The 22,148-nt window shown below is 37.9% G+C and overlaps 2 protein-coding genes across 2 annotated transcripts in view; one reads left to right on the plus strand and one right to left on the minus strand.

The window, feature by feature from the left end:
- The window catches only part of RWDD4 (RWD domain containing 4), a 15,389-nt gene extending 13,579 nt beyond the window's left edge, over positions 1-1,810 (minus strand). Inside the window, exon 1 of the mRNA XM_007466513.1 lies at positions 1,616-1,810. Within this exon, the coding sequence (XP_007466575.1) occupies positions 1,616-1,639 (24 nt within the window). The 5' untranslated portion in view covers positions 1,640-1,810. The remainder of the gene's footprint in view (positions 1-1,615) is intronic.
- A 324-nt stretch (positions 1,811-2,134) lies between these two features.
- The window catches only part of TRAPPC11 (trafficking protein particle complex subunit 11), a 41,049-nt gene continuing 21,035 nt past the window's right edge, over positions 2,135-22,148 (plus strand). Inside the window, exons 1-18 of the mRNA XM_007466514.1 lie at positions 2,135-2,249; positions 4,668-4,892; positions 6,944-7,113; positions 7,774-7,844; positions 8,657-8,771; positions 9,756-9,855; positions 10,220-10,293; positions 12,102-12,198; positions 13,838-13,971; positions 14,617-14,764; positions 16,651-16,744; positions 17,628-17,707; positions 17,806-17,884; positions 17,967-18,021; positions 18,370-18,515; positions 19,174-19,235; positions 19,327-19,459; positions 20,038-20,168. Coding sequence (XP_007466576.1) covers positions 4,689-4,892; positions 6,944-7,113; positions 7,774-7,844; positions 8,657-8,771; positions 9,756-9,855; positions 10,220-10,293; positions 12,102-12,198; positions 13,838-13,971; positions 14,617-14,764; positions 16,651-16,744; positions 17,628-17,707; positions 17,806-17,884; positions 17,967-18,021; positions 18,370-18,515; positions 19,174-19,235; positions 19,327-19,459; positions 20,038-20,168 — 1,893 coding nt within the window. The 5' untranslated portion in view covers positions 2,135-2,249; positions 4,668-4,688. The remainder of the gene's footprint in view (positions 2,250-4,667; positions 4,893-6,943; positions 7,114-7,773; positions 7,845-8,656; positions 8,772-9,755; positions 9,856-10,219; positions 10,294-12,101; positions 12,199-13,837; positions 13,972-14,616; positions 14,765-16,650; positions 16,745-17,627; positions 17,708-17,805; positions 17,885-17,966; positions 18,022-18,369; positions 18,516-19,173; positions 19,236-19,326; positions 19,460-20,037; positions 20,169-22,148) is intronic.

Genomic DNA, 22,148 nt, shown 5'->3' on the forward strand with positions numbered 1-22,148 from the left:
GGAAAGAGACAAAACAGTCTACCTGGATTTCAGCAAGGCCCCATGGGTTTCTCTTGCTACCTTCACAGAAAAAAAAATATAAGAATTCAAACTGGATCAAGGAATAACTGAGATGAGATTAGAAAAACAACATTACTCAAAATGTAGTGCTACTCCTTCTGTCCTTAATCCTTTCCTATATCTCAATTAAATGACTTGGACAGGAACAAAAATTGGAGGCAGGCTTATCAAATTTGTGGATGACAATTTGATGGGATAGTGAATCATGCTGGCAGCAGCAGAAGAATTTTAAAAGCCCTTTAAAAACAATCTAACAAGATGAAACTTTACAGGGTAAGAAGAACTTGTCCTTAGGTACCTAAACATACAGAGCAGAAGATGAAAGACAAACTGCTCTGCATAAAGCACTTTAAGGGTTTTTGTTGACAGTAAATCTAACGGTAGAAAACTGCAATGCCCCAATTTTAAAAAAAAGAACATAAATAAACTTATAATGTGTCCACAGATACACAATTCCAGAAGAGTGAAGGAACTAAAAAGAATGAACAAATGGAGACGAGCTAAAAGGAACCAGTTGGCATGAGAGGAGGAGGTCTGAAAAACTGGGCAGGAAAATGGTCTTCAAACATCTGAAACACTGTCCTGTGGAAAATGCTATTTTACTGTTAAATGGAGATGGATGGTTCTCACCGCAGGAATTTCAATCCAGTAAATCTGAGCTAGAGTGCAGGTAACTGTTTTTCTAACAACCACCCAAACGGTTCTAGGCGGTGGTCCATGGGCCAAACTTTGAGAAACCTTACACTATACGCTCCATGCTACACAGTGAGAACTGTTCACGCCTTAGCTTAGAAACTCAACTGGCAAGAATATTTTAGAAGGATTCAGACATCATAGCTTGTTGAACTTTGGGTCTTCTTTAAAGGTAACTTCCAATACCGCGATTCCATGACGTGTCACGTAAAAATACTAACTTTCAAGCAGTATACTCTAAATGAAAAGTGAACTCCTACTCACAACTCTAATATCATATGATTCAATGTCAAAGTGGCATTTCACGAGAAAATATCTGAGTGTAAACCATACAATTCCGGTAGTACATGGATGGTCAAAACAGACTTCGTATCCACTGGACAACTATCAGATGGGTATATTAAATGATTCCTTCCACCAAGCAATATGGCCAGAAGACACTAGTGTCATTATTCCCTGCACCAGAAATTTAACTAACTCAATTAACTTTCTCTACCAGCCAACAGATTTTAAAATGTAAATGTGATTAAATTCCCAAAGAGCCTAACTCAGAACACAGGCGCTGAACAACACACGGGATTTAAGGCGAGCCAAGTGCACCGGGTCGCGGGCCAAGGACACTCGCCCTCGTTATCAGGAGACCTGGGGGGAACCCCAGGGTTTGCAAAACTCAAAACTGCAGTGCAGGGGAGGAAGGGCAGAGGTGGTCCGCTACCCAGGTAGGCGCGCTGGGCCTCTCCGCGCAGGACACCCGCAAACGTAGGGCACCTCAGCTAGGCTGCCGCCGTAGAGGCGAGGGCACATGCGGGGCCGGCGAGGGGCACCCCGCCTGCGCTGGAAAGGAGCGTCCACCCGGACTCACCTCCTGGTCCTCGTTGGCACTCATCGCGCCGGTCACGGGGCACCTCCCGGGCGGACGGCGTTCGCGACAACGAAAATAAAGCGAGGGCAGTGACCCCAAGGCCGGGGCGTCCCTCTTCCGCGCCTTGGGCTGCTGAGGCACACCCTTAGCACTCGCGGGTTCCCGGTCCCCGGGTAGCGCGAAGCCGTCGGCGGAGGACTGCAAGCGGGAAACCAGCAACCTCCGCAACAGGCGAGCCAGCGAGTCGCAGGAGAGGCAGAAAGGCGGTAACGGCAGAGATCCCGCCCCCTCCTTCTCGCTTCTCCTATTGGCTCCTTCTCTCCCCGCCCCCAGCTCCTGCTCCTCTAGGAAGCGGAGCGTCTTCCTTACGTTTCGTGGAGCAGCGTAGAGTTCCTGGACGGCGATTGGCCTAGAGCGCTGTCGGTCAAGCCCAGAAAGTGCTTCCTGTGCCTGCGCGGATGGGCACTGGGAAGTCTCGCTTGTGGGTACCGGAACAGGGGCGGTGGTGGTGGTGGTGGTGGGGACGGACCCCGGCGTTTTGTGACACCCCGACTACCCCGCCTGCTTACCCTGGTTCTCCCCCGGCTGGCGGCGACCGGCCATAGCTGCAGCGGGCTCGGGGCGTGCGGCCTGGGTGAGTCTGGGTCGGGAGACCAGTGGGGCCGGGCGAGACCGCCGAGGGAGATTGCTAGCGCTTAACGATGCTGGTTTGGGGGGCTTGTGATTTCGTACAGCATCAGCGAGTGCATTTCTCTTTTAGCTTCTAAAGAAAAGACACACCTATTTCTAGGGCCTCCAGGTTTAAGGGGGCGTAGGGGAGGAGAGGAGGAAGATAGCGTCTGCCTTTAGAGCTGCAGCGTTTCTTCATTGGAGCTACCGGAGCAGGATTCTGCGACCCTGGGGCGGTATCCTTTCCTAAGTTGGGCTGTTGCTTCACATCCTCAGCATCAGCTTTTGTTTCACCATCCCGGCCCCAAACTGTCCTTCCTCTTTTAATTGTTTTGTAGTTGGACATCTTTGAATCCCATCCTTACTGGCCTTGTGTGCTGCATCCCGAACCTCCGTTAATTAAAAAATAGTGACTGCATTATTTTTTTTAACCTGCCACTTTCATTAGGTCACCTTTCTTTGCAGTCCGTCATTCTTTCTAAGAGTTTTCCTTATAATTTTATGACCGCGCCAGCTTCCAGACGACTTCCATTGCACTACACGATCTCCCATCCAGAGGGTTCGCTTCCTACTTCTGCACCTCCTTCCAGGTCACAGTTTGGTTAGTTGCTTCATTGGTTTTTTTCCAGGAGATCTGGAAATTTCTCCTATAGACTGTCATCGAGATCCATGCAACCTCTGCATTTGTCCTTTGCTGATATTCTTCCCATTTTTTGCCGCCTAATAGGCACAACCATTTCAAATGCCAAAGCTTTTAAGGTACAATGTGGCAAGAATTTCTGATACAATTTTCGTACAGTTATTTTGGGACAGAGTTACCAGTAATTTAGAGCTGCACTGTCTGGTATAGTAGCCAGTCGCCATAGGTAGCTATTGAGCATTTGAAATAGGCTAGATGTGCTCCAAGTGTACAATACACACCAGACTTTGGAGACTTAGCATTAAAAAACGTAAAACATCTCACTAATAACTTATAATAATGTTGAGTTGATAATATTTTGGACATATTGGTTAAGTAGAATATTATTAAAATGAATTTCATCCCTTTCTTTACTTTTTTAATGTGACTACTAGAAAATTTTAAATTATTTATGTAGTTTATATTATATTTCTCTTGGACAGGATTGTGATTTTAAGTGATTTAAACGTCATTTCTGTTTCCCCTTATTTCCACTCCATAGTCAAAGGACACAGCTAATTCTCTTGAGCCTCTGGGGTTATTAAAGGAAGTGGGTATTTAGGGCTCTAATCTAGACTCTTTGGGATCAAGCAGTGGTACCTAAATTGTGTTTTGACCATCTCTTTTTTATTTTCACCCCCAATTCACTAGAACTAGAATCTGCTTCTGAACATGCAGTCCTTTGCCCTCGTACCTTAATCCTGTCCTCAGAATATCCGTTTAAGCAATTCTAAAACTTCTGTCTATTGTGGACATTTGTTGTTTCTGATAGGCTTTCCAAACCAGTTATCTAGTACCCATCATTCCGTCAGTACTTAAATGTGAGAAGCCTAATAGTCTTTACTAAGTTAACTTTTCAGTTAAAAATACTGTTTTGCTGATCAAGTGGTGGCCTGAGTGCTCCTAACTTCTCACAGAAGTTGCATTTGAGTCTTGTATGATATACTGGTGGAGATCACCTTTTAAACCAACCATATGATGCATGTTTTTGAAAATGAGAAATTATTCTTAAAATATAATAGTTTTGTTCACAATAAACACTTTTATATAATGGCTTTTCAAAACGTAGTGCATCTTGGATTGATACAGACCACTTCTCAGCTAAAGGGCACAGTAGAAACATGTCCTCCTAGAGGTCCATTCATTATTAGCTTTTCCCTTGTAGATTTTCCTTTAAGTAGTACATTTGTATTAATTGTGGAGAAATGAGAAAACATAGCTACTTAGATAATTAGCAGATTATTTTAATGATATCTCAGGAAATCGGAAATTAGATGTTAGCAATTACAGAGAAATTAGAGATAGTTGCACTTTATTGTATATGTAAGTCAATCATTGTTTTTCTTTATAACTGAAATCAGTAGTTTGATCACCCTCCTGCTTTCCTGGTCTGCTTATCCCAAAGTTTTGTGTGGTTTTGAGATGTTACTGGAAATAGTGATTTGTCTTAAAGTTGACTGCAACCCTTGTATATGAAAGATTTTTTAAAATATTATACCAATAGTTATTAAATTTTAATAGGTCCCATTCAAGAATTAAAGTTTGCCCTTTTGCTCTCTTCTTTTGGATTTGCTTGACAGTTTGTAGACACTCAAAGACTTTCGCCTTTTTGTAATATTTTTCAAATGGTGGAAGTTCATATGTTAGATGTGGATGTGGGCTTGTAAGAAATTAATTATTAACGTATTAACATTTGTATTTCAGAATTTTCCTGACACCTTGAACATGAGCCCCACACAATGGGACTTCCCTGTGGAATTATGTTGTCGGCCTATGGCTTTTGTTACTCTCACGGGCCTGGATGTGGTTTATAATGCTGTCCATCGAGCTGTCTGGGATGCTTTCTGTGCCAATCGGAGGGCTGATCGGGTACCGATTTCTTTCAAGGTGCTCCCAGGTGACCATGAGTATCCCAAATGTAGACCCAAGGTAATGACATTATGATTGCAAGGGGACTCTCCTTCTCCATCTATCTCTTTCTTTGCGTTTTTGTATCTTTTCTGTTCCTATATCTGCAGGAAAACCCCTGAGTTTATCAAGGGTATGGTTACAGTGGTGCATGAAGAAAACTTCAGACGTTTTCCTGTATGTAATATACTGCAGATGTATCTAATAATCCGTTTTTTTTTACTCCAGAAGAATAATAACTTTATAATTATTAAGCTTTCTATCCTATGAGCCTAGGTTTTCCATTTTTTATTTGTTGTTGAAAAGAGACCCCAAGGCTCCATAATTTTTTTTTTTTTTTTTTGCGTACGCGGGCCTCGCACTGTTGTGGCCTCTCCCGTTGCGGAGCACAGGCTCCGGACGCGCAGGCCCAGCGGCCATGGCCCACGGGCCCAGCCGCTCCGCGGCACGCGGGATCCTCCTGGACCGGGGCACGAACCCGTGTCCCCTGCATCGGCAAGCGGACTCTCAACCACTGCGCCACCAGGGAAGCCCAAGGCTCCATAATTTTAACAAAGGCCTCTCTAAAAGGAAGGGCTCACATTCCCCACTCACCATTGCCAGTATCATTATAAAATCCATAGTCTCTGCAGTTTGGTTTGATTTCACAGACATATTTTGAACACTTGGTTTGGTTTAGAGTACCTGGAACTATGCAACAGGCTGGTGATAGAAATTTAAATAATACATACTCTCTGTCCTTGATGAGTTCTACATAAACTAAAACAGTTTATTCAGTGTGGAATAGGAGGGGTATTAAGTTCAAAACTGACTTTTAGAATGAACATCACAGTAGAGACTCTGATTTACTTAGGAAAAAATACTTAGAATGATGATAGTATGAATTAATAATAGCAACTCATACACGTGTATTGCTTACTATGTCAGTTTGCTTTTTAAGAAAGTTGTGTACATTGACTGATTTGTCATTTATTGTAATCTTTTCAGGTTGGTCTGAAAGTCAGTTAATAAGACACATTGATTAAACTGCCTACTTTTTTCCCCCCCTAGAGCAGTGTTTCTGACAGACTAGTCTTTGGACCAAGTATATCATCACCTGGGGTGTTTATTAAGCATGTCAATACTGGCTGTCCTCAGTTAAACTCGGGGGAGCGTAGGACCTGTAGATTTGGTCACCTGCTGATTTTTTTGCATGTGTTTGAGACTCACACACCACAGACACAGTTTCATATATCCAGCGCCAGTAACTATGAGCTTTCTCTGAAACTGTGGGGGCAATAGCACCCCTGGCTCTTAAACACTTTTTTTAATGTGGTGTTTGTGTCAAGGAAGACCAGCGGCCCAGCACGACTCACCCCTTTCCTCCTGGATTCATTCTTCAGAATCCTCCTGGTTCTTTCCTGAGTTCCCAAGGTGTTTTGTGTCAGATTTCCTTCCTGTCCTCTCTTTCCTCACGTGGAATAACCATTGGACCAGCGTGAACTGGGGTAGTCTGGCCAGTGCGGGTGCTTTGGGGGTAGTTTGAGATTTCACCCTGGTTCTTCAGGGCATCCCTTCCCCACGACGTGGCACTTAGCGCTGACCCCCAGTGACTGCCCTTAATGCTTCTGTATTTAAGAATTGTCCTTCATTTTTTTCTTTCACCCACAAGTGAGGTGTAATGCCATCCTGGTGACACAACTTTGAAGCAGATGAAGCCATATTGGGTTTTAGAGAATATTTGAGCAGCTTTTACAAGAACGGAATCTGGGATGGTGAGGAATATAAGTAGAATTTATTGGGAAGAAGGCTGTTTACTTCCAGGGTATTTGAAAGCCTTGACATCATTAGAAATGCCTTGGCTTGGCCAGTCTTTAAATGGAAATGGTACTGGCTCTAGGGTTGAGATTCTACCTCCAGTACTTGCTAGCTCTTACCTGATCTCTGTAAGCCTGAATGTCCTCATCTTAGAAATGCGGCGTGTGTATACTGAATGAGATAAATACAGAGAAAGTGCCTGCACTCCATAACAGGTGATTTCTGCTGCTCTTGTTGTCAAAATACCTCTTTTCAACTTCGGCTAATGTTTGCAGAGAACTTCGTATGAATGGTACATTCCCAAAGGGATCCTAAAGACAGGCTGGATGAATAAACATCTGAATCTGGTGCCAGCCCTGGTGGTTGTGTTCTACGAACTAGACTGGGATGAGCCCCAGTGGAAAGAAAAGCAGTCTGAGTGCGCGACCAGAGTGGAAATAGTTAGGTATGTCCCATTTGTCAGGTTGACTGTGTTGGGTCAAACTCATATCTGGAGTTTACTGACATTTATCGAAGGTAGCTGAGTGCCGTTAAGACTGCGGTAGTCATTTGGGGATCACTGGCCTCCAGTGAAACCTGTTCACTTCCAACAGGTAGCATTAATATTAACTTAAGGAATGGTAAGCAATGTGAAGAAATTTCTAAGACAAATTGACCTAAAGTTCCAAATGCTTTTTCTTGCATTTATCATTTTTTTTGGGGGGGGGAGATATAGTGATTTGCTGTTTAGTCTCATAAAACACTTTTGCTTTGTCACCATTTATTTCAAAGTAATTCTTTTGGATGACTACTCTAATATATCACTATAAAGAAATAAGTTGCAGTGTAACTTTTACATTGAAGTATATGTTAAACTTTTGCCTTTAAAGCAGGTTTTTGTAAGGAACAGAAGCTTGATCTGAGATTATACTTTTAAATTTTAAATCATTGTGGCATGTGTGTTTCTTTGTATGTAGGAAAAGAGTTCCCCCAATCTTGGGGTTTTTAAGTTGCAATTTGTCTTTCTTTGAATTGTCAAGCTTGTATTTTATGTAGTCTTGAATACATTTTTTAAGTTAAAACAGTTTAATTACTTAATTAATTTTATTGTATTTTTCCACTGCAGGCAGAGTTTACAAGGGAGAAACACAAAAGTTGCAGTGGTTCTGATTCAGAAGAAAACCCCTTTGCCCCCAGGTAGCAAAAGGTTAATTAATAACTAATTGATTGGTTTATCCCCCCAATTCTTATTACCAGGAGGCATAGTTTTTAATGTTGAAATCTTTCACGCATTCAGTTATGGGAAATATGGTGTGTTAACTTTAAAAAGTACCAATAATGCATGAGTAAATGCTTATTGTAAAAATTAAAAACATTAAAGAGTGCAGATCTTCTCAAGTCCTGCTGCCTAGTTCCCCTTCCCTCCAGGGAGGCACATGTCAATTGACAAAAGAGTTACTCACTTGATTTTTAAAAAAGAAGGTTTTTTGCTTATCTGAGATCTATTTGAAATTATATTCCTTACGTAATATTTTTTTCTTAATTTGCAGTAGAGCAAAGAAAAATGCTGTAGGATTTCTAATTTCCTATAAGAAAATGTCCTGGTTTCAAATGCGTATTTCTTCTACCACCTCAGACTTTAGAAGCTAAAATACTATTTTTGTTTCTATCTTGAAACTTGAAGCATCTTAAATAGTTTTGGAAACAACTTTCATGAACTATTGCTTCCATTTTTAGTTACGGTTTTGAAACAGTTATGCGGTATATCTGTTGGCATTACTTGGCCTGTCTTAGCCTAGTAGAAAATTCCACAGTGTTTTCCTAACATATATGTACTGTGTAACTTCTAAGCACCCCACAGAGCTCTCAAGGACTCCAGGGGTCTTATAGATGTGGTGAAAAGTGGTTTGGGTTTTTTTTCTTAATTATATTGTACTGATTTGGGGAAATGTCCATTTAGAAAAAATGCATTAATTATTTTCTCTCCTTATGGCACTTGTTGTCAACAGGAGAAGATGTCATTGCTTCAGAAAGGGCTGCAGCCTTGTGCAATGCGTGTGAACTCTCAGGGAAGTCTTTGTTTGTACTGCCCCATACGGACCACCTTGTGGGCTATATTATAAGGTAAATAACCTAGAATATATACTGAATTTTTTAAGTTTTGACTATTCCATTTTATTTCACTTTTTTTACATATTTTTCTTAGATGTATTTAAACCCTTTGAATGCAGCTTCAGAACTCTGTTTTATTCTGAGGAGGAAGAACCTTGAAGTTCAGTCCTTATCTGACTTTGAATTCAGCTTTCTTTCATGCCCTAGGAAGATACTTCTGATATGTACTTATTTTCACAAACAGAACTCTGAGTTGTTTCTCCATCTCTGGGCAAATTTTCTTGGTTCCTCTGTAGTCTCATAGTTATAGAATGAAGCAGGATTTAATTTATACAAATGTTATTTTCATCTCATTTGCCAGTTCTCATTTTTGGTCCTTTTCCCATTATTTTCCTTAATCTTTAAACCCTAAATGTCAGAGTCACAAAAGATAATTGAATCTAGTTGAGTATTAGATATTTGTTTCTTTCATACTTATAAAATTATAAAATAATAGGAGATTATTAGTGATTACCTAATTTTTACAAATTACAAGAAAGTTATTTTTATCAGTTATTTCTTAGATTGTAAAATTTTAAATGGCTTTTGGTGGGTTTTCTTTTTAGATTTTTTTATCTAAAAATTTAGCTTATATTTTGCTTTACTTTTTATCTTAATCATGAAGTAAAGCAGACATTATCTCTGTCAGGATTTTACTTTCAGGTCTTATAAATATGATTCTTGAAAACACTTTGGCTTAAAATAACTTCAGTGTTTGAATGTTGGTCTTTTTTTTTTTTGCGGTACGCGGGCCTCTCACTGCTGTGCCCTCTCCTGTTGTGGAGCACAGGCTCCGGACACGCAGGCTCAGCGGCCATGGCTCACGGGCCCAGCCGCTCCACAGCATGTGGGATCTTCCCGGACCAGGGCACGAACCCGTGTCCCCTGCATCGGCAGGCGGACTCTCAACTACTGCGCCACCAGGGAAGCCCACTGAATGTTGGTCTTTTTTAACAGATTAGAAAACGCCTTTTATGAACATGCACAGACTTATTACTACACTGAGATTAGAAGAGTGAAATCTCATAAAGAATTTTTGAATAAAACAACACACCAGGTACGTGTCTTTTCCTAAAGAAGGAAATAATAGCAGCATTCTAGGGTAGATTATTCATCATTATTTTTGAGGAGATGATTTAATGTCTTTAATGCTTTGATGTTTTTAAATGGCTTCTGTGCTTTTGAAGTTTTTTTTAAAGCTTTTAAAAACTTTTGTCTTTTGTCTTCTTTGCCTTTAAAGCTCTTGAAGATAGATTTTGGTAGCCTTCTTAACTACACTTGTTGACTGGAATAATTCTTGAACTTTAATTTTGGACATTTTCCTTTGTATTTTTAGGTCTCCTCTTAAACATTATTGTAATTTTTACATTTTTAAGAGAATATGTGTAATAATGATACTTTTTTTCCATTCTTCTTTTCAGCTTTTATTTGTTAGGCATCAGTTCAAAATAGCTTTCTTCAGTGAGTTGAAACAAGATACACAAAATGCTCTGAAGTAAGTTTCCAACAGTTGTCAAACTCATTTTTTCTTTATGTTAACAATAACATAGTAGTGGCAATTTCTGAAACTCAACCAAACTTTAAGTTTCAAATGTTTATGTTGGTTAGAATCAGGTTTGTAATATTCACTTTAATTTTTCTAGTTAAATGGAATATATTTGAGTTTTTTAAAAAATATATCCATTTTAGTATCAGAAGTAAATTTTATAGTGTCCGAAAGCTTTCTGGTATAATTTAATTAAATTTCATGATCTAAAGAAACATATTAAAATTTTTCCCATTCTGTTACCTACTTCTTTGTATACTCAGTAAAATCCTTGTGTTAAGACTGATTTTCAGAGTTTCATGTGTATTAAACATTATCTGAATCAGACTGAATTTCTTAATTTTTTTTTAGTTTATAAAACCTGCCAGTAGCATCATTTTTTGTTCTTTTTAAAATTTATTTATTTATTTATTTTTGGCTGCATTGGGTGTTCGTTGCTGCACACAGACTTTTCTCTAGTTGCGGCGAGCGGGGGCTACTCTTGGTTGCGGTGCGCGGGCTTCTCATTTCAGTGGCTCCTCTTCTTGCGGAGCACGGGCTCTAGGCATGCAGGCTTCGGTAGTTGTGGCACACAGGCTTAGTTGCTCCACAGCGTGTTGGATCTTCCCTGACCAAGGGCTCGAACCTGTGTCCCCTGCATTGGCAGGCAGATTCTTAACCACTGCGCCACCAGGGAAGTCCCATTTTTCATTCTAAGGCTCTGCTTAGAGCTTTGAAGAGTAGTTGCAGATGTGTTGGCAGTGGTTAGGCATTTTATCCCTTTGCTTTTATTTTACTAAACACAATTTAATAAAACATCTCTTTCTAGCTTTAACTCAGTTTTTTAAGATTAACAGTGACAGTGTAGCAAAAGGATAAAAACCAGCTATATATCCTAAAACTGGGGAGAGGCTAAATATTCATGGGAGGGTGGAACAGAGAAATAAATAAGTCTGTCATTCAGAGGAATATTGCAGAAACCTCCTCTCTTTTGTTGCTAATGAGGTGCTAAGCACCAAATTGTGTTCTATAAATCTCAAACTTCATATAGTTTTAGTTGGTTTTAATATAGTTCATTTTTTATCTGTGGTATTAGTGAAACACCCTCAATTCCAGTTCTGTTCAAACACAGTTCTGGAAAGAAAAATGTTACGTGGAGAAGTTAGGAGCAAACACTTTTCTTTGGAGAAGACCGAGATTTTCTCATCAGCTTCCATCTTCTATCAGACTTTCCTTTCTCACACTATTCTCTCCTTCAGCGCTAGCTGCCCTAAGGGCATCCCCACTGCAGCCCGTACCCGAGACCAGTGATACCTGTTTCAGTTGTGGAGATACTTTGGTTTAAAGCTGTTGACCCATCTCTGTCTTGATAGCACCTTCTTCGCTAATACAATTTCTATTTGAGAAGCTCAACATGGTACTTTTAAAAAATACTAATTTTTTTTAACAGAACGTTAATTTTGTCATATAACTCTGGACACTTTTCCACTTTCATTTTGCAGCTGAATTCCTATCAGTTATAGTCAGATGTTAATGACAGCAGTGTACAGTGGTTCTGTTCTTAGTGAAAAGTCATTGATTCCTCCCACACATAATGCATCATATATCATTTTTCAGGACATCAGAGATTGTTATGTATATGTTATTACTGAGCTGTTGAGTGCTAAGAAGTGTTGAGTAAATATTGTTTCTGTTATTTCTAATAATTTTGCTCTTAGGAATCTTTTCTTAAAATTAATTTATATCATAATTAACTATCTTCCCCATGTCTATATTAGGAATTATAGGACCGCCTATAATCTTGTACATGAATTGAGAGCCCATGAAACTAATATTCTGGAAATTAAGACCATGGCAGGATTTATAAACTACAAGGTAATAGTTCTAATTCCAAATAAACAAAATTTGGCTTTAAATATTGGAGTATCTTTTTAAAGTTTGGAAATCCAGATTACTCACTTGCTCTGAAAAGTGAGTATTTGATGAATTATGCTATTTTATGTCCTTTATCTCAAGGAGCACCCTGGTTCTTAGCAGCCTAATTGTAATGGTTGGTTTTGAGCTATGGTCCCAGAGTTCTCATTTAGAGGAGTTTTATCTAAAACTCCTTGAGGAGGGCCTTTTGTTTGTTTTTAAGTGGGTGCAGGAGGGAGTGAGAAGAAGGCTGCTTACAGTATTGAATTTTAGAAGCTGCAACTTATTAGAACTGGGTAAGCCTTCCTTGGTTTAATGGCCAGCCATAGAAAAGGTGTACCTATTCCCCTTAGAGAAAACTTTTATATCTGTTGTGTGAGCATTTTAAGGTTGTATATGGTAGAAATAGACACCCCCAGAAGGCAGATGAGCCTTTTTGTTTTGCTTTTAATCTTTCCACGCTCATATTTTAAAGAGGCTGGCACTGGGTTAGTGATGTAAGGGCAGAGGGACACTTTGTTCACTGCTTGTGTAAGTGTAAATTAGTACAGCTTCTATAGAGGCTATTTTTGCAATGACAGTGCAGATTTAAAGTGGATATTCCTTTTGACCTAGGAATTCCATTTTGGGAAATTTATCCCACGTATGTGCTAAGACTTGCAAATCACATATGTAAGGATATTTATTGCCTCTTGTAATAGGAAAAGGTTGGAAACAACCCCACAGTAACTGACTGGTCAATATAAATTATAACTCCAAACAACGAAATATTATACAACTATCAAGAATGAAGCACAGCTCCATGCATTGAAATGGAATGATATCCAAGATATATTGTTAGGTGAAAAAAGTAAGGCACAAAGCAGCATATTTAGTGTGATGCTATTTGTATAAAAATAATAGTTTATTTGTAAATGCACATACTTGTCTGTGGACAGACTATATCACCAAATGTATGCTGGGAGCTTGTTGCCTCTAGAGAGGGAAATTGGATGGCTGTATTCCCTTATACCTAAAAAAATAAAATTAAAAGTGGTAATAAGCATGTGGAAATAAATTTAGGCTTTGTTTCTTCTCTTTTTTTTCATTTACCCTACATACATATAGATTATTACTTTGAAATAACATCCCAGATAATTTTTCAAGAATTTCTGTAATCCTTGTTTGATATGGAGGCTACTGTGCTCTAATTGTTCTACAAGAAATCTTTAGCATTCTGACAGTTCTAAAACTGAAAGTTAATCTGTCCTTTCTCAGTTTCCTGTGGGAAATACTTCATTTTTGCCCGTCTTTATGCTCTTCATTGGGTTTAATATTTCTTTATTCTATACTTTAAACAACTTTGTAAGGTATAGAATAGATTCATCACAAATAGTGAATAATTTTATTTCATTAATCAAAGGGACATAACCTCTGTTTTTAGCATAACCTTTGTAATAGAGAAAATCAGTTCTGTTGCACTTCAATTCTACTGAACTTCAGAGAAGGAAATTCCATACCCTTTTTAAAAGTTAGTCTCAATTTTTATATATTTTTAAATGAATACGCCTTTTGACTTTGGTTTTCTTCTTTACTTTGGGGTTGATTTTACATCTTCCAGATCTGTAGGCTGTGTTTTCAGCACAACACCCCACTGGACGCAATTGCTCAGTTCCGAAAGCACATCGACTTGTGTAAGAAAAAAATCGGAAGTGCAGAGTTGTCTTTTGAGCATGCTGCATGGATGTCTAAACAGTATGTTTTAAATTGCATTTTCAGAATGTTTTTTAAACAAATACTTGGGGTTTGGAGGAATGGAGTTAGCATGGACTTTGGTCCTAAATCAAATTAAGATTTTTGTCACTAAGTAGGTTTTTAATGATCCACCATAAGTATGTTCCCAGTAATGGTAGATACTGATTCATACAGTTTCTTAATGGAAATTAGCTAGTCCTGGGACCATCTCTTTCATTCAATATATATATATCAAGTTTCCACCATGTGTCTAGATACCGAGAATATAGCAGTGAATAGACAGTATCCCTACTGACATGGAACTTGCCCTCTGAGACTGATGACTAAAAACTGCTAAAATGAAAATTTTCCCAGAAACATGGATGTATTGGAGTGGTGGGAACTATGTTGACATCTGGCTTGATGGTATATTTATAAATACCTGCTAACACAGAAGAGTTGACTTAAAGAATTTTTCTGTAACCTATGATTAGTGTGTGTTAGTATTTACAAAGAAATCCCCACAATTAATAGTTCAGCAGTAGCATTATTTTGATACAGTCTGCTGAGGTTATGGTTCCAGGATGAATAACTACTAGAAGTAAGCTGCTTTTTCTTTCTTTTTTTTCTTTTTTTTTCTTTCTTGATTTTTTTTTTTTCTTTAAGATTCCAGGCCTTTGGAGATTTATTTGATGAAGCTATCAAGTTGGGGTTGACAGCTATTCAAACTCAGAATCCTGGTTTCTATTACCAGCAGGCAGCATACTATGCCCAGGAGCGGAAACAGCTTACGAAAACCCTCTGTAACCATGAAGTAAGTCACTGACTCCTGTATTAGCTGGCATTTAGGAAATCTATTAACCTTCTGTTGAAAGAAGATAATACTGATTGGTGTTGATAATTTTTTCCAAGCCTTTGCATGTAACAAGGTTTTATCTTTTATATTTTCAGGAATTAGGATTGTTTTCAGTTTTAGCCTGAGTACTCTATTTTCACCTGTGAATTAAGCAGAAGTTTTTCTTTGAAGAACTGATTTATGATTAGCGATAAGTCAGTGATTTAGAGGAGAGAAAGTTACTTTAAAATAAAAGCCACAGTTCAGTCCATGCCATACTGTAAATCCATTGTTTTGTTTCTGTAATCACTGCTAGAGTTTGAAGGACACAGAAATGCGCTTTATGTTGACCCACTGGAGGGCATAACGTGGGCCTTCTTTCTCTTCCTGGGGTTCTCCTCCATGGAAAACTCTAAAGAATCTGTTTGAGGATGTTAACTGCATATTTTCTTAAACTTGACATATCATTTTGCCTTTCTCTTGGATGATTATATTTAAATACCAGTTTCCCCATAAGCACCTTTAAAATAAGAACATGGTGTGTGTATACAGATAGAGATATTTACATTCACATAGTTATATCAGTTTATTTTCACTTAAAACCTCAGATTTCTTCTCTGAAGATAGGTGAATTTTAGCAACGGTGCTACTTAAAAAACTGTTCAAAAAAAAAAAAAACAGTTTGCATATTAGTACTTTAAATGCTTGGATTTTTTTCCCCTTAAATCATGATATACCTAGACTATTTTCTACCATGTTATTTGTATATGATGTATAATTTCATTGCATGTATTATATTTTAAAAGTTTGGCATATTATATTTGAGCACAGTATTTTAAAAGGTGATTAAAACTGGGTCTTGTATGGATATGAGAAAATGATCATTAGCAAATATTGGCTGGAATGTAAAATAATATTCTGTCAAGTAATAAATTAAGAAGCCTCAAAATCATGCCTTTCTTTTGACCCAGAATTTCATATTCAGGAAGCCTAAGGCAGATAAGAGATCCTAAGAGATAAGTGTTAAAATTTATTTATAGAGTTGTTCTGACAGATTTATTAATTGTAATGTAAAATAAAAATAACAATGTGAACAGCTATAGGGAATCTGTTACAATGTGGAACAGCAGGCAGCCATGAAAAATAACATCTTGGAAGAATCTTTAATGATATGGTGAGATATACAGAATGTATTTAAAAGAAAAAAGCAGGTTGAAAAATTATTTCAGCTGATGACGAATAAACGTTTGCATACAAAATCTGGAAGAATAATGTATATACATTGTTAACCGTGGTAGTAGGTCTATAGGTAATTTAAATTTTTATCCTTTTCCTTTTGGACGTTTTCTGCATTTTTTAACAATTACTTGTATGACATTTTGGTTTTAGAGGGAAAAGTTATAAAAAAGAAAAGCGGTATAAATTTGTAAATTCTGGTGCCAAAAGTATCCTTCCCCTATCAATACCAAGACTTAATACACATGCGATAAAAAAGGAAAATAGTGTCTTCTTTTCAGAACTCCTATAACATTTTTATTTGCGCAAGAAACACTTATACATATGGAGTAACCATCAAATTTAATTTGTAATGTATTTTTACTGGTTTATAAATTAAAAGAAAATGTAGAGCAGTTAGTTACTATGAAATCATTTGTCAGAATCAGGTTGATTTATTCAATTTAATTTTTATAAGACTACCTAATATTAAATGAAACATTTCTTGTTTAATTTTATGGAAATTTAATTTATGTTAAAATATTCACAACTTTGATATTTGAATGTGTTATTCGTATTTATGAAAGCTTTTTTATTCTAACAAAGATCGAGGGAGAGTTGGTTTTGATGGGCTGTGTTTTGATTTACAGACTTCTGTAGCTCACCCCAGTCCTGATCCCCTAGAAACACAGACAGGAGTTCTTGACTTCTATGGACAGCGACCATGGCGACAAGGAATCCTAAGTAAATAATTTTTTCCTCTTTCCCGCACTAGTATAACAAATTATGTTGAGGTAGGGCTTCCCTGGTGGCGCAGTGGTTGAGAGTCCACCTGCCGATGCAGGGGACACGGGTTCGTGCCCCGGTCCGGGAAGATCCCACATGCCGCGGAGCGGCTAGGCCCATGAGCCGTGGCCGCTGAGCCTGCACGTCCAGAGCCTGTGCTCCGCAACGGGAGAGGCCACAGCAGTGAGAGGCCCGCGTACCGCAAAAAAAAAAAATTATGTTGAGGTAAAAATATGTGCTTTTTAAACACTTTTTAAGACTTACTTTAAAAATGTGTTGTTTTTATCACTACATCTTAGAATGACTTATAATTAAAGATGTAGATGTGACTAAAATATTTGGACATCTGTTGTCTTAAATGACACAATTAGTAAGCCACTCTGGTCTATTTAAGTATTTTAATTCAAGTTAAGTTTAATGATTTTTTTATGTTTGCCATTTTAGAACATCATTACTTGAACCACCTTAAAAATGATTTCTCTATCTTTTTTGTTTTATACACACTGAATTTGAGCAATTTCTGTGGCCATTAAACTTTCTGTTAAGAAATTATTTACTTTAATCTACAGGAAATGTATTTTGTCTAGAAAATGATACTGTTATTACTTTTGAGGTGGTTGATTCCATTGGGCAAAAGAGTACAGTACCCTTCAGAACAGAGACCACAGAGAAGATTCCATGCTAATAAAGCTGTCTCTTAGAATCTTTAGAATTCTAGAATGTTTAAGAATCTTAAGTACATTGTATACAAAGGATTCAGGGAGTGTACACATCCAGTGTTCGTGTGAAGGATTTGTGTTAAGTGAGCTATCTAAAATGGGTTGTGTCCTATCTTATATAGGTTTTGATCTTTCTGATCCCGAAAAAGAGAAGGTGGGGATTCTTGCCATTCAGCTGAAGGAGAGAAGTGTTGTTCACTCTGTAAGTCTTTTTTCCAGTATAAACTATTTTTTACAGTATTCCAGGAAAACATGAGATTATTTTTATTGGAATGTTTCACATTTTATCTTTTCTAACAGGAAATAATAATAACTCTTCTGAGCAATGCTGTTGCGCAATTTAAGAAATATAAGTGTCCAAGAATGAAGAGTCATCTGAGTAGGTATCCGTAACATGCCACAACTTTGTGCAACTTTGAGTAATTTTAAATTATGTTCATACAGTCTTTTTTCCTTTATAGTGGTTCAAATGGGAGAGGAATATTATTATGCAAAGGATTATACCAAAGCTTTGAAGTGAGTTCTGTTCACTATTTATTTTTACAAGTATTCTGATTCCCTTGCAGCAGAATTAGCACGGAAATCTGTATTGAAGGATTTATTATTTCCATATTTATTCCTACTTCTCTTAAACACCATTTCCGTGATATTTTTTCAAGTATTGTCTGCTGGTACAGTCATTATCAGAGTCTTAGGAAACCTCTCATTTACCTAATGTGAAAACACCTGTTAAACTATTTCAGTAAGATTTTCTGAAGTTAATATAAAATGAGTAAAGCACTTTTATTTTAGTTTCTCCATGAACTATTCAAACCCTTCCTCGTGAAGCTGTCTTGGCCTGTCTGACATTTTGTCCTCTGTCAGGTTGCTGGATTATGTGATGTGTGATTATCGGAGTGAAGGATGGTGGACCCTGCTCACGTCTATACTGACCACAGCTCTGAAGTGTTCCTACCTCATGGCCCAAGTGAGAGATTACATCACTTATTCCCTAGAACTCCTTGGAAGAGGTAACTTGATGTTCTTTCAGTAAAATTCTGAATCTTTACAATTACATAGCATCTTTAAGCTTCTTTAAATTGGAAGAATAATTCAGTATCAAATATCTGGTAGTACTGTTATCATATGCAAGTCACTTTGTGGAGTGAAGAGGTTTTATACTTTATTGGAACTTATTAGAGTTGAAGGTCTTATTGTAGTTGAGAAAAATCTGCCTTACTTTTTAAAATATGGCATAAAATAATTTTTCACATAGAGTTCAAATGCACATACATAAAGCATTGGGGCTGACTTTTAGAAAGCTGTGCTGTCATTTTTCCAGAGTTGTGCTTAGCTATCTTAGAAGAGAAATTTATTGGGCTTCCCTGGTGGCGCAGTGGTTGAGAGTCCGCCAGCCGATGCAGGGGACGCGGGTTCGTGCCCCGGTCGGGGAAGATCCCACATGCCGCGGAGCGGCTGGGCCCGTGAGCCATGGCCGCTGAGCCTGCGCGTCCGGAGCCTGTGCTCCGCAGCAGGAGAGGCCACAGCAGTGAGAGGCCCGCGTACCGCAAAAAAAAAAAAAAAAAAGAAGAGAGCTTTATCTGCAGGGTTTTAATACCTGAAATGGGGGTAGTGGGCTTACTTGCCTGTCTTATACTTCTAATTTTCTTCCTTCTTCCTTCCTGTTAGCTTCAACTCTGAAAGATGACCAGAAATCTCGGATAGAAAAGAACCTCATAAATGTTTTAATGGTAGGCTGGGATTCTTTATATAACATCTGTATCTGGATGTGTGTATTTTATAAAACTAGCTGAACAGATGTTTAACTCCATGTTGGCGCAGAATGAAAGTCCTGCTCCTGAACCTGACTGTGACATATTAGCTGTGAAAACTGCTCAGAAGCTGTGGGTGGACCGAATTTCTCTGGCCGGCAGCAATCTTTTCACAATAGGCGTACAGGACTTTGTGCCATTTGGTGGGTAACCAACGTCTACAGTATTATTTTAGAGAAATCGTCCTTATTTCTAAAAAATAAATAGACACAGAATAATAAAGTCAAAGAATTTTCCAAGTACGGTCATTTTGTAGATGAGCTGTGCGATTTTTTTTTTTTTTAATTTTCTGCCCATCGACTTTAAAGATGATCAAAATTTTAAATACTTAGTTGAGGTCTTAACATTTACTCTGTTCGTTTGTAGTTCAGATGTTATTTGAAATGCATTTGGAAAGACAGTTATTTTAAAAGTTTATGCTTTGTTGTCTAGGCAGGTATTTTGAAATAAGTTAAAAATAACAAAATGGTTCTTTTTTCTTTAAAATCCTATGTCAGTTACATTTTAGGAGGAGCCATGTTTTTAAAATTAGAGAGATTTTGGAGCTAGAGTTTATTTACATTTGATTTATGTCTTTTGAAATGCCTCAGGTGCAGAAGTCAGTAAGAATATCCAGTGTAGCTGTTTCCTTTCTGAAGAGCAGATGTGGATCAGAGAATAATGTGTGTGTGTCTAGCGTGTCTGGTGGTGTCTGACTCGGCCCTTTTTGTTTTATTTCTAGTGCAATGCAAAGCCAAGTTCCACGCCCCAAGTTTTCATGTCGACGTTCCCGTGCAGTTCGATATTTATCTGAAGGCTGATTGCCCACATCCCATTAGGTTTTCTAAGCTCTGTGTCAGCTTTAATAATCAGGTAATGGCACCTTTTAAGGTGTTTTTACCATGTGTGTATCTTATTGTGGCTTGCATTAAATGAGGTAAAATGTGTTTAGTGAATTTTAAGTCTTAATGGTTTCATATTAACAAATGTATTTTGATAGAGTCTATTTAAGAATAATTGTATTTATAGTTCTCAACTTCTGTATCCACAATTCGAGTTTTACACTTTTCTGTTCTAATTTTTGTTTTCACTCCCTACTTAGGAAGCCTAAAAACTTTGTCTACACATAGACAAAAAGTTTTGTGTCATGTATCTTGAATTTCAAATAAGATATATTCAGAATGAGTATAATTTTCAAAACCATTTGTTTTATTCTAACATTGGTATTAGCTTTATATTATAAAACTGTTACATGTTTGATGTTAAAGCAATGAAAGTGGAATAGATGGATATAAAGTAGAAAGTAAATGTGTGTTCCTCCAATTCCATTCCTTAGGGGGCGTCACAATTAACTTCGTGAATAGTCTAGACATCTTATGTGCACGCATATGTAAGCAACTTTTTTCTCCAGAATTGGGATCGTACTATATTTCCTACATTTGAACATTTTTATAGTGTGATATAGTCAAGTGCTTGATTACATTCTGTTTCAGTTATAAGCTCACTTCTAATTTTCTGGTCACACAAAGTATACTGAGCTGTAACCAGCAAGCATTTATTGAGAGTTACAATATTCTTAGCATCATGGTGAACCTGAAAAAGTTTAGCATATGTCAACCCCACTAAAATATAAGCATTTTGGGAGCAAGGCCAGGACTGGCTCACAGATTGCCTAAATGTGTGTGTAGGCTAGAAATACTGTTATGGCAGGCATGCCGAAGAGGAAGTTTCAAAATTGAAGATGCAATTAAGGTAGGTTTAAAAAGATGAGAGGGAAAGGATGTGTTTGGCAATGAGGAAACGCTGAATGGAAACAGGAGTGAATGTTCTGTTTTGGGGCAAGTGAAGACAGCAGCCTCACGGGAGCAGAGGGATCATAGGTGGGGTGAGTGGGAGTCAGGCTGGGTGGCTTAGAGGAACCTGGAGAGTTAAGCAGAGTCAGTCTGGGAAGCATCAATAGAAGTCTTTTAAGATTGATTTATTCATTCATTTATTCGTTATCTATCTGTTTATTTATTAGATGGTGGTAAAGAAAGAATGTTACCTGTTTAAATAGGTTTTTTTTGACTCATAAGAACTGAGCAATGTCCCTGTAATAGAATTGGTTAAATGAACCTGGGTCACTTGAAGATTAGTATGTTTTATTCAACTTCAAACCATTACTCAAGGATTCCAATTATTTTGAGAATTTTAAAGCAAGAGCATGAAATTTATGTTTAAGAAACTTTATTCCAGTAGCAAAATAGAGGGAAAGGAATGATATTTTAGAAACCAGAGGCTCTTTGTATGAACCCAGGTACGAAAGTATGAGGATTTGGATTAGGGTGCTAGTGATGGGAATGGAGATAAAGGGATAAGAGGCATTTAAAAATAGGTAAGTTTGGATTGCTGAGTGTATATAGAGGATACAGAATGGGGATAGGATGGATAAAGGACGGGCTATTTGGTTTTTGCAGGCCCAAAACAGTTTGTTTATTTTTCCAGCTTTATTGAGATATGGCATATAAAATTGTGTAGGTTTAAAGTGTGCATGATGATTTTATACACATATTTTGCAAAATGATTACCATAGTAAGGTTAGTTAACACATGCATCACCTGACATAATCACCTTTTTGTTGTTGTCTTTGTGAGAACATTTAGGATCTACTCTTTTAGCAACGCGCAAGTAAATAATACGGTAATTATAGTCCCCATGCCATACATTAGATCCCCAAAACTTATTTGTCTGATAACTGGAAGTTTATACCCTTTGACCGACATCTTCCCATTTCTGCCAACGCCCAGCATATGGCAATCCTCATTCTACTCTCTGTTTCTATGAGTTCTGTTTCTATAAGTTGTAGATTCCACA

Source organism: Lipotes vexillifer, unplaced genomic scaffold (genome assembly GCF_000442215.2).
Source record: "Lipotes vexillifer unplaced genomic scaffold, Lipotes_vexillifer_v1.1 scaffold951, whole genome shotgun sequence".
Lineage (NCBI taxonomy): Eukaryota > Metazoa > Chordata > Mammalia > Artiodactyla > Lipotidae > Lipotes > Lipotes vexillifer.